Here is a 12,452-nt window from a genome sequence, read left to right on the forward strand (position 1 = left end):
ATAGGTACAGGAAAAGACCGCCATCGTTCACCATTTTAAGCTCACAGTAACGATGGCAGTATGGACTGCTTCAACTACTCTATGGGGACAGGGCAGGTATTTTACAGTCAGTGTATTCTAATTTGTGTTGAAGGCTAGCAGTATTTACACAGTATGAAGGCTTTTGCAGTGTTACAAGCCAACCTACAGCTCCCCTCTCTCGTCCTGAGTATACTGAGCTGTGTAACTTGGCTATAGCTTGAAACTGAGGCCGAACCCACATTTCAAAAATCTCACATTAATAAGGCTCTGAGACTTCCCATTCTTCATTTTTCCAGTCAGACTCAAAATACTGAGGATAAGCATCTACACTATCTTCAAAAACATCTTTGCTCAGAAATTTCTTAATGTCAAATGTTCAAGAAAAATAAATCAGAATGGATAATATCTGTTAAGTCTCATAAGAATTCCTCCGTGACAGCAATAATCTTTTGAGCAGTATGTGGCTTTTTCAATGATTACTTTGATGCTACTTTGCATGCACATTACCCTAGGGCTCTGGAAAAAAAAAAACTTGAAATACGACTGAGAACAGCTGGAGATGCTATATGCTGTATGAAAATCCAAAATAATAGCATACATGAGAGTTTACCAGAGCATAGGTACAAAAACTATTTGTAAAATTCCTTGATCAAAAATTGACTTCAATTTGAACTTTTCAGCAGACTCATAAAGGGCTCTTTTTAGCTATTTATTTATTTTAAACTGAACAGAATCCAGTTCTAAGTCAAAATTCAGTTTTTACTTTTATTGCATACTAAGTATGGGGCCCACTGGGATGCATGCTGGATAGGACAGGCTCTGTCTAGCTTTTAATCAGCTTGCACTTACAAGCAGATATAAAATGAGACTCAAGCCAGGGTAGTGCTTTCTAGCACCTAGCTGTGATCTTACTACACAAGGCCGAAGGAGAAAGCCTGGAATCCAGTAAGAGGTGCAACAATACACAGACAACAGGTCACATGCATCTAAACCAACTGCTATTACAGTTCTGTCAATCTGCAGGAGATCCCCTGTTATTTGCAGAGAGAAAAGAGCATTTGTCAAAATATTTTCAAACACATACTATTCCTAGTTTCATCAATTCCTAAAACAATTTGTTAGGGGCATAGGGATGGAATTCAAACAAGGAAAAATTGATCAGTAGTTTACTTTAAATAATATTATGATAGCAAAAGAAAAGCTTTCAAACTGCTGTATCTATTAATTATTGCTAAATACTTACTAGACAGAATTGTCTTGTGATTGAAAGTCTTGCTCCAAATACTATCATCTAGGTTGTCTTTAACTCCAAATTCATAAAGTGTATTTGGCTTCAGATTGTCCACCACTGTCTCTGTAACTGGACAAAGCTGAAAAACCCATTTCTTGTCTTTATCCTTTTCTCTGTAGCGAACTGTATAGAACCTGTTTAACAAAAAAAAGAAAACACATAAACTTGTGTGTGTGTGTATGTGTGTGTGTGTGTGCGTGCATGTGTTTGCCTGTGTTTGTACTCACCATCCTACAAATCGCAGCATCGGGAGTATTTTATCAAGAGCAAAATAACATTCTCATTATTCACATGGGTTGCAGGCAAGCATGTGTGGTTCTGACCACAAGCTGCAAGCTCATTCTACAAGTAGTTTCCTTGATAATCTGACATATGCCAGAACTATGCAATGGAATCATCAGCCTATTAGTCAGGAAGCCTCAACCAATTTATTAAAGCCTTTTATATCCATCAAGGGTAAGGTGTTTCCCCCTAAAATTAGTCCAAAAATATTCACAAGGGGAAAATAGTAAAAGCTGACATTTATGCAATACATTGCTCATTCAGTGATCCCATTATGTATTGCCTACACTTAAAACAAAAAAGTAAACCAAGATATTACTTTTGGCAGTTTAAAATCAATGATGTGGTGAATACTAACACATTAGGAAATTTTAAAAAAGCATTTCTACAGAAACTGCCCAATTCAATCAAGCCACACCATCTTGAAAAGAATGGCTGCTACGATAATGAGCATAAAGAAACACAATGAAAATGGTGAAAGTTATGGCACAAGAGCTCCATCATCCGCTACAGTGTCTCATCTTCAATAAACCCACTATATTAATGAAAGAATGAGCCTTTTTTTGGTTAAAAAAAGGCTAGGTTTGGCAACTTTTTCAAAGTATTACTGGAAATTGTTACATATATCATAAATAAAATCCATCCATTATTCTTATCCTTGTCACATTTACATCAGCTGAAAAATGACGAATTCCATCCAATTATATTTTCCCCACTTAATGAATAGGTTGAGGAGAACTAATGCTATAAACCAAACAAAACTGGAGGGGTTTTTTCACAGTACATGCCTAAGAATCACTCAGAAGCAAAAAGAAGAAAAACAAATTTTCTCATTTTGGGAGATTTAATCCAGATATTACATCGAAAACTATATATAGATAAGGGAGGGGACCCAGAGAAAACAACCAAAATGGGCTTTATTTAACTGAAAACGTATCATTCCATAAGGTCCAGTTTAAAATGAATTAATAGGCCAAACACCATACTGTCAATGCACAAACCAACTTTTGCCAAAGTTAAGTAACTTGCACAGGAGAGTATAAGTGACAGGCAGAAGGGGAATTTCTACTTGGTTATTAAAAGGAAGTCCAAGGTTAGGCAAGTATCAGTCTTGCAAAATACATTCATACGAAAACTAGTCCTTTTTTGCAGCGATGGCTAATGTTTTCCTTTGCTACACGGGCTCCATTTTCATATGTGCAATTTTCAAAGTCAGGTTTGGAAAAATAATAAATATAATTAGTTACGAATATCCACTCTCTTCTTATAGATTCCTGGAACACCACAAAAGGGCATTATTAATCTGCATCTTATTTCTATGTTCTGATCTATTCGCACTTTGTATGTCAAGCAGTATAAGATCTAGCTACAAGCTAGACTGACAGAGAATGCCTTTAAAATAAATTATTGGCAGTGTTAATATGATGAGAAGTTCCTCTCCTTTATTCCCTTAATCCCTTCATGCATAACCACAGAGATGTTAACACAGACTGAAGAGCTTACTTGAAATCTCTACCACAAATAAATAAATCCCATCTGAAGCATAAATGCATTGTGCTGTACTCTATATAGTCTTTTATAAGAGATTTAGAAAAGCGTAGTCAGATTTAGAAACATGGCATGAATAAAACTAGCCACCTTCTTCCCAGCTTGACTGAAAGACAAAATTTCTCTTCTTTTTATATTCATCCTTTAAGTTTTCCTTTCTTAGTTAAATGGGATAAATATGAAGTGATTGTATTTGGTGGAAAGAAAACATGCTAATTCAATTCAGCTCAAGGTTCAAATCAGTAGCTGCATTAGAGAAGAGCAGAACTCCCTCCTCCCCCCAAATCCTGTTTCTTCTAAATAGGCTGTTAAGTGGCTGTCCCATTTGCTTCCACTGTAGAGTGTTCTGCTGGTGAATGCTATCTCCACACCTGCAAATTCCTTCTCCCCAACATAACATAAAATACCAAGAACATAAATCTAAATAAAAAGATCATCTTCCACAGAAATTCAAAAGACTATTAAAAAATCTGACAAGGAGATTATCACAGTTGTGCCAAACTGTGCTATTAAAAATAGACACATGGAGCATAGGAGAAATGTGCTCTTCACTCCAAGTTTTCCAAGCCTGTAAAAACTTCACCAAGGATGTAATTATTTCAGTGGAAACTTGCCACAAGTAGTACTAAAAAACACTGACTGTGATGACAGAATTTCCACAATCCATTTCAATAAAAGCAAATCAAAACAAAGTTAAATTTAGCAATCTGCAAAGCAACTCTGTTTGAATATTACAAATATCCAAACTGTACATCAATATGCACTTTTGGGGAAATACCATCAGACCAGGAATTCAGAAATGGGATGTTTTGTTATTAAACAACAATAATTCTTTGTCAAATTTGACCAACAAACTGCAAAATACAGTGAAATTTCAGGGCCTGCATGAGAACATCCTGCTGATGAAGTTTTATTGTCTTTTTAATTTCTCCTTTTTCTCAAACCTTCTTGCTATTAAAATTACAGTATCAAGAAATCAACACATACAATGGAAGAAATGAGAACGCAGAAAAATCCAGTTATCACTTACGTATATCAATCCCCTTGTGGCACTGACATACACACACAAAATTTGCACAGCTGGTCTGCGATGTATATCTGAAACTAGCAAAACTTATTCTCTTGGTTTGCAAACATTTAGAGAAACCTCCCCTCAGATCCCCAAGAAAATGTTACAAGGCAAGATTAAAATGGAATATAGTCACAGTGAAGTAGAGGGGAAAGGTGCACTGCAGTGTTTCTCAGACACTTATCTCTGTGTGATTAAGTATATCAAAAATTGACCCGTGTACTGCAGGGCCCTAATAGCTAGTACACAAAAGCGATACACAGCTTAAGTAAAGCCTAACTGAAACACACCCTGCAGAGCCATTCACAGCTGTAAATTCTAGCTTGATGGTTCAACAGCAAGGAGGTAGCACACCTCAGTTTTTGTACTCTGGAGCAGTTACACTGGGTGAGACTATATTTTAATATAGATTCTCACCACATACAAAAACCTGTCCATATTTACCTGCTTCTTATCTTTATTGATTATTTGTTTTGTTGGAGGGTAGGAGAAGGGTATGTTTTATCAGAACAATGTTTATTTAATAGCACCTGTATTCCAATTTCCAATAAATACTTTAAGAAAATATTTTAAGGTCCACTTCACTTCTTTTCCAGTTTGGTCTATATTAAACATCAGAGTTCTTCTATTAAGGCTTTTAAAAATTAATCTGTTTTCTTAATGGACAATGTTTTATTTTTTTCATTACAGGCTACTTATAACCAAACTGCTGTGGTGACTGTAAAAGCCTTTTCTCTTCTCCTTTTCTACTAGACAACTGAAAGAGAAATATATTCCAACTGCTCCAACAGAAAGTGTCATGAATAGGTGAGGGGATAGGTGAGGGCAGCAAGATCTTTCATTTCTCAGCTTAAAACTAGCTTTCTTATTACAGGCTAATATCAAGATAATAAAATATGATGAGTGCTTCAAAGAAGTGGCTCACACTTTTGCTTTTGAAATTAATAGAAATCTTGCTCCCTTCTTTGAGGAACAAAATTCTAGGACAGATAGGCAAAACACTGAGCTATCATATATCAGTATGATGATCAGTGACACACTCTTGTCAAAAATTTCACTTTCATTTCTCCAATTGTTAACCAAAACTCATTTCAGCCATATTACCAGAAAATGCTGGTACAGTCAAATATTTGGGTCCAAACAATTAAATCCTGGAAAGCTTGTAGGGCAGATGGTTTTATGAGATTTCCAGACTGTCAGTATGCATAAATACTATGGGCTTTTTTTGGAACCTGATCCAACCCAAATTCCAAACAATTTATTCATGACTATTTGAATCACACATAGCAGTAAAAAAACAATTAAGCCTGGAAGATACAACATTTCTGCTCTGTGATTTCATGTTGTCATAGATACAAGATTATAAAACCTATGGCATTTTTGTGCATATGAATGTAATTAAACTTTTTAGAAGACTTCACATATATACTTATTTGTTTGTTTATAGTTAAATATCATTAGAAGCATAGCATCCGCTTAGTGTCAGAAAGCAATTATGAAAATGGCTTCAACTATGATTTTTCATATACTGAGTTCTTCACAAACTGGCACAAAGTTAAGTATACTGTTCACTCCCTTTTGTTGCCAATTTTACTTGAAGGTAATAGTCACCAACAGATGCAAGAAGAGAGAAAGAAGCACATCCCTGATGGCTACAATTAATAAAGTAAGAAAAAGCCACACTGAATGGTAATACGAATTAGAATATTTAAAACACAGATAAACACATTTAAGTAATATATATGTGAATTTGTCAGTTTTTAAAGTAGGTATGCTACATGGAAACAACATGCCTTCAGATTTACTATTTCTACTTCACATGCATTTGAAGCTTGATCATTTTTATATTCAGACCACTCGATACAGTAAAATATACAGTTCCTATCTACAAAATCTGTCCGTCTTGCATGAGATTAACACATTTTCTGATCCTTCCCTCCCCTCTGCCAAACAACTGAAGGCCTGTTAGGGCCCCTGCTCTGTTTTAGGATCTGTGGAGTTGTTCTAACCAAAGGTGAGGCCAGGAAAAGACTATGCTAGAGTGTACATTCTCTCTTTGGACACCTAAATGGACTGTAAATATACCCCCAGTAAGTGTATTATAACAGCTCTATCCAATAATGGTTGGTTGAACACTGAAAGCAGAGGAGAAACAAGCTTCTCTGCTCTGGAACATAAAAGGGGGAACTAAACATGAACTGTTAAGCAGGTTATCATAACTTAGCCATCCTCCATCAAGTACCGCATACTGATACACAAAAATAGAGGATGCTGAGAAAATTAAGTTAAAACTAAGTTAACAGTGTTGGTGAAACCTTTCTGGTGTTGTGAAACTTTTATCAATTACTATACAACTAAATTATTTGGTTTTTGGTTTAGGTCATCTGCTTTTTACATTTTAGTATCTCTGACTAGAGATAATAGCTTCAAGAAGGCTCTAAGATTTGATACTGCAAAGAGTTCCAGTCCACCCTAATTGCAGTGACTATTTTTGCTTCTAACAAGGAATGAAGGTTTCAGTTTACCTTGCAGAAAATGTGCAGCACTTTGACTTATGTTCTTAATCTCTGGAGAGTTACATGAAAATAACTGAAAGATGAATGGCATGAATAAAACTTTTCCTTCACTGGAGTTTCTTAAAGAGCATTTTGTGCTGAATGAATACTATATGCTTGCAATAAACAAGCAATAATGTCATTATTTCATTGAAGCAATAGAAGAGCTACCAACGCTCTTTGAAAATGTTGCACCTTTTGTTCAAAAATCATTCATTCACAAAATCACATCTTCCAAGGAATATTCCACTGAGGTCTGAGTTGCACTAGGGAAAACCCTGGCCAGCAGATCCAGGCTGTTCCATATGGTTTCCATCTTCTGAGTCAGTAACATATCCAACTAGCTTATATTATGCAACATTTGTATAAAAGCTAAATGTCAGTTGGAGACAGTAAAATCTGAGGCTGAGAACAGTGACTCCATTTCAGATCAGACAGAATTAGAAATCTAAAATGTAGTGGGAAATTAATGACCAGAACTGAGTTAAGGGACCAAAATTAACACATACTGCCAATGTCACAGAGTAGAGGATAGTCACTGTACAAATATCTTGCTGATGATTAATAGTACATTTCAATACCTCACTCTGAGTAGAATCTGCCAGATAAAAAAGGAATCAGTAAGTGAAGTAGTCTATCCCTGCAATAGAAACAAATGCTGATGAATAAGTTGTCTGAATTTAAGTCTTGAACTTTTAATATGATGCGAACTTGCTAAGGATGGATTACTTCATAAATTTTCTTATCATAACCATCAGCTCACCTTTGCAATCACTGCACCTGAGCAATGTGTGTAACTCAAATGTCAAATTGTTCTATGTGCATGTGACCCTTGCATTTTATTGCAATGACTTCTTGAAGACTACTTGATAAACTAAATCACCAGATAATTAGTATTTTTTATTAGTTGTAATTGTTACTGGTCACTTATACAACCAATATATAACAATCTCTCTTTATATATATATAAACTGGTTGCAAAAATATTTGAATCTATTCTCTGCTTGGAATTACAGAAACACACATTGTGGATCACATGGAGAACTATTCTCATAACTTGTACAAATCACAAGCCTCTTGGTCCAGTAAAGGTAAAGAAAATAAAAGTATCACTTAAATTTTTATATTTCCAATTTTCTTTCTCTATTATCTTTATTTCTGTGCTTGACTGCAAAACAGGTAACTGTTTATAGGCAAATGCCCAAAATTTCATATGGCAATTTGTAATTTGGTTTAGGGTTTTTTAAACTAGCTACCCGTTAATAGTTTTACAAGACTGAAATGCAGGCAAATAGTCCAACATTTGTTTAATCCTTCTGATCTTCCATATAATGGACAATATGACTCTTTTACAAAAGGCCTCTTTTGGGGGTTGAAAGGGAAATAATTAGGCTGTACTTTGGTATTTTTCATCTCTGACAATGTTCCACTAAAATAGAGAGCATGTTAAAAGCAACAATGGGAGAGGAATCAGCTGACTAGACTAAACAACTGTTCAATTAAAGCACTTGAACTCTGGGAGATTGTACTGACTTGACACATAGATGTGGTAGAAGCAAGTCTCGTTCACTGCAGTGGTAAACATACAAAATACATTCCAAGAATAATAATGTACAACTAAGCAGTGTACTTAGTGGAGAACATTACGTAGCACGTTAAACAGTTTGTTCAAAGTTTGGGTCAAGGAAAGTCTAAGAAGAATACTCAATTATTGGGTGAAAAACAGAGTTGATGAAAGCATCATGGTGGGTACCGCATGCCTTGAATCTCCAGGTAAGTTAACACTGGATCTGTGTTTCTTCTGAAGTGTCCTTCCTTCCCACTGCTCAGTGGGTGCTTTGTTTTCTTTTTTTGATGAAGAATCTCTTCTCTTTTGAGAAGAGATATGTGTATCGTAAAAAACACTGTGAAAACCACATATGCGTAGAAGACTGTACAAGTTCCTGCAAGATCAATTCATTTCTTGCAACTCTAACTGCAGGGAATTATATGTGTCTTTATTAGAAGAGCAACATTAGAGGTATGAATAGTTTAAAATATTTTTTATTTCTACTAAAAAGAAATCCAATTCAATTAAGTGCAATTCAATTAAGTCCAATGAATATTTCCTAACATTTTGTAACAATTTCCTAATAAACATGGACATTGGATATTTTCAATATTATCTGAGATTCTAGGCCATAATAAAGATGCTCATGACAAATTTCTGAAGCTTGAAAATGGTTAGTCCAAAGCTCCTGGGAGGTATTGAAAGATCTCATTGCCTGCATGGGCTTTTCATCATAATCTAAGTTTGACATTTCCTGCCTTCTAGCAATAGATTTTTGTTATTAATTTCTAAGGAAGTAGAGTCAAGCTCTCAATTAGACAGCTACAAATCAGACCAAATACAAAAGTGGTAAGAATAAAGGAGTAATCTCAATAATAAAAGATGCAGTAATAAAGCAAAAGATGATGCTGAGAAGCTGGATATAAATGCATCCTGAACAAAGAACAGAAAAGGAAAAACAGTATGGGGGGGGGGGGAATGATGAACAAAGTTTCTTCCTAGTTTTTACAAAACATTGCACGGTGAATTCGATGTAAACAAAGCCCATGCCCACCCCCCCCCCAAAAAAAAAAAAAAAAAAAAAAAAAAAAAAAAAAAAGGAAAGAAAGGCCTTTGTCATAAAAAGAATACAAAGAGAACACCAAAATATCAGAGCAGGGAGAAGCTCAATATTAACAACTTTAACAATCCTAGAAAATTAATTTTACTCATTTGCTAAGAGTTGCCTAGAACATAATGGTGTACTCAACTGAGAAGCTATCCAGCATTCTGACTTCTCTAGAAACTGCTACTTGGTGAGCTTTCCTAAGCTCCCCACCTGCCATATCAGCCATTACATAATTACAGCAAAACAAAAATTTTATAGTAGAAGAGATCTTGTTGTATTTAAAAAATAAAATTTATGAAAATCATACTGTAATACAAGGAAAGTGGTGCAGTGGTAAGACCAATTACAGGAAACAAAAATCAAGTATAATGAAACAAAGTGCCATTCTCCTATGAAAGCACTGTTAAAGAGTGGTTTTACTACTACTTGGTCAGCTTTAAATCCAGGCATTTCCTATGATTTATCAAAGTCTCTCTGCCTAATGCAAACACAAATGAAGGTAGAGCTAAGGCCTCCTTTGAGAAGAACCAGGGATCTAGAGTGAAATTAGCAAGCTTTGCATTTCATTGTGTAGGCACCTGTCTGAATTCACATTCAAAACAAGTAAATGCTTGCTAAGCATTAATTTAAGTACAAACTTACTTCACATTCAGAACTACTGCTACTATAATGTTTTAATTTCTACTGTCAAATTTATTCAGTCACACCAGATGATCACCTTCATACCTTCAAGTTCGAAATGTTGACCATCCTAAAAAACATGACCATCATAAAAACTGGATTTTGTTATGTTACCTGTCACTAGCACAGTTATTTGTTGCTGTCCAGTCATGTTGAGGGTTGACTAGGATGCCCCAAGAGAGAAAGACAGAGGTTGGGGTCAGAGTTCCAACTACCAGCTGCAGAGGCTTTTGAGTCTTGGTCCGACCTACATAGGAAACAGATCATTCCAATTACAAGTTATGTACAAACATTATATAGGGGAAATTATTTGCAGTTGGATAATGAAAAATGAAGATCTACTTTTCTTCTAAATTTGAAGGGAAAGGTACAGTGGTTTTCACAGTTCTCTTTTTCACAGTTGTTATTTCTAATGTAAGATTTTACAGGGGAGGGGACAGAGAGAGAATCTGTAATCTGCTGGCTTCACAGTGAAGCAAGTGAAACATCTGGAAGGAGCGGAGACTGCTGCTCCCCTGAAAGCAACTGAGTGAAGTGCAGAATGAAGCAGACAGGAAGAAAGGGAGGATACAGCTAACAGGATCCAAAAGGAGAGATAAGGAAAACTGCTTAGAAAAGTAGATCTCAGACACATAATCAAGCCTCAGAGGCAACAGAAAGACTTTTCCAAGGTTGTCTCTGGATTGCACAACATATATTTCAACCTAGGAAGAAAACAAAAGATTTAGCCACTTACTAAACTCAGATTGCTCAGCTTTGCATTATACTTAAATTTAGCTTTGTTCTGAATGAATTAGCACATGTATCCTTCACATGAAGGAAGAAATTTTGAGTAAGGTTTAAATGCTAGTGGTTGGAAATAAAGAAATCATCTAGAGAAGTAATTGTCAATATGAAGTCTGCAAACCAAGTAGAAACTTCAGTGTATGAAAGATGATTAATTAAGATAAATTCATATATTCTTTATATCAGTTCATATACTTAATGACCTATACCTTCGCTGAAAAAAAAAACACACAGGCCAAAAATTCCCAAACATTTCATTCACCATCGTGAAGTCAATCTAAGCCTCTTTTCACGCCTCTTGATCCTTAATAGGTCCACCTAACAAGCCCTGATCTGCATTCCCAAGCAACACATGTGCAGCTGGACCCACTGACTGTGTGGGTGTTTTACTGTATATTTATGCGGAACATGTCAACAACAATAACCAAAAAAATCCCCCCTCTCCCCTCCGCCCTTCTGAAGAAGCATGACATCATGTAAAATACTGTGGAACATATGATACTTTTATGAAGGCAAAAGTACAAATAATTTTCTTGTTTTCCAGGTTGGTTTCTATTCTCCTTCTCTATTGCTAAACAAAAAGCTAAAACAAACAGCTTATTCATCAAACTATTTGGCAAATCTCCTGTCTACAGTGAAATTATTTTCTAAATTACTCCTGAGGAAACATGGAAAATACATGAGTTTTAAGGAAAAGAAAAATCAAGTTCTCACCTACCTTGAACTCATTATACCATTCTCTTCATTACTAACATACAATCTGAATTTCATTTTTCCATTAGTTCCTAGTTACAGACTGTAATGATTTATATACCATAAAACTAAAAAGTATCCATGTAATTATCTATTTTGATCTATATGAAAGCAGAACACACAGCTCCCCTGTATTAATTGGTACCTGAACTACAGTGTATCTTTTAGATACGTAACCAATCTTCACAAGATTGCAGTTACTCAGACTCTATCACAATCCTTGGTAAATTTTCCAGTTTAACTACGCTCACTGTTCAAAATGCCTGCCTTATATCTAGTCAGCACGAAGCCAGCAGCCGTTCTTACATCTTTGTCTGTTGGACTAAGAAGTCAATTGTCAGAATCTTGTTTCACAAGTCAGTTTCTGTAGACTGTGGTCAAGTCCTTGATCACATACTCAAGGACTGTGTCACTCCCCAAAGCTTAAATGATCAACATTTCAGGGTCTTCCACTAGAAAAGAGTGGAAGGTTTTTCCAACCTTTTGTCATTCTTCTGCCTCTCCACTGAGGTCTTCAATTTATTGATTTCTAGCTTTAATAGTGGATAAAAAGTCAGTGGGGCTATTGAATTGGCTCCGTTGTGACCCAATAAATACTTAATTATTTGTATTTATGGAAACTGTCAATAGTTTTGTGTCTAGGGTAGACATTCAATATGTAAGGGGTTATCATTCAAGTTCTCCTTCAGAACCAAACTGAGGATTTGAAGCTTTTTGCTCATGCTTGAAACAAGTGACCCCAAGACTTTTGATTATAATCAAGTGTGATCTCTTATCTCAGTTTAGTTCTGATTGCCATACACAGACTC

At 35.5% G+C, this 12,452-nt stretch overlaps 1 protein-coding gene across 32 annotated transcripts in view; it reads right to left on the reverse strand.

The window, feature by feature from the left end:
• ABI3BP (ABI family member 3 binding protein) overlaps positions 1 to 12,452 on the reverse strand; it is a 173,832-nt gene that overhangs the window by 124,563 nt on the left and 36,817 nt on the right. For all 32 annotated transcript variants that reach the window (XM_062596154.1, XM_062596364.1, XM_062596355.1 and 29 more), the window contains exons 4-5: positions 10,219 to 10,351; positions 1,265 to 1,446 (exon numbers count right to left, since the gene is read on the reverse strand). In XM_062596154.1, the coding sequence (XP_062452138.1) occupies positions 1,265 to 1,446; positions 10,219 to 10,351 (315 nt within the window). The remainder of the gene's footprint in view (positions 1 to 1,264; positions 1,447 to 10,218; positions 10,352 to 12,452) is intronic.

Source organism: Rhea pennata, chromosome 1 (genome assembly GCF_028389875.1).
Source record: "Rhea pennata isolate bPtePen1 chromosome 1, bPtePen1.pri, whole genome shotgun sequence".
Lineage (NCBI taxonomy): Eukaryota > Metazoa > Chordata > Aves > Rheiformes > Rheidae > Rhea > Rhea pennata.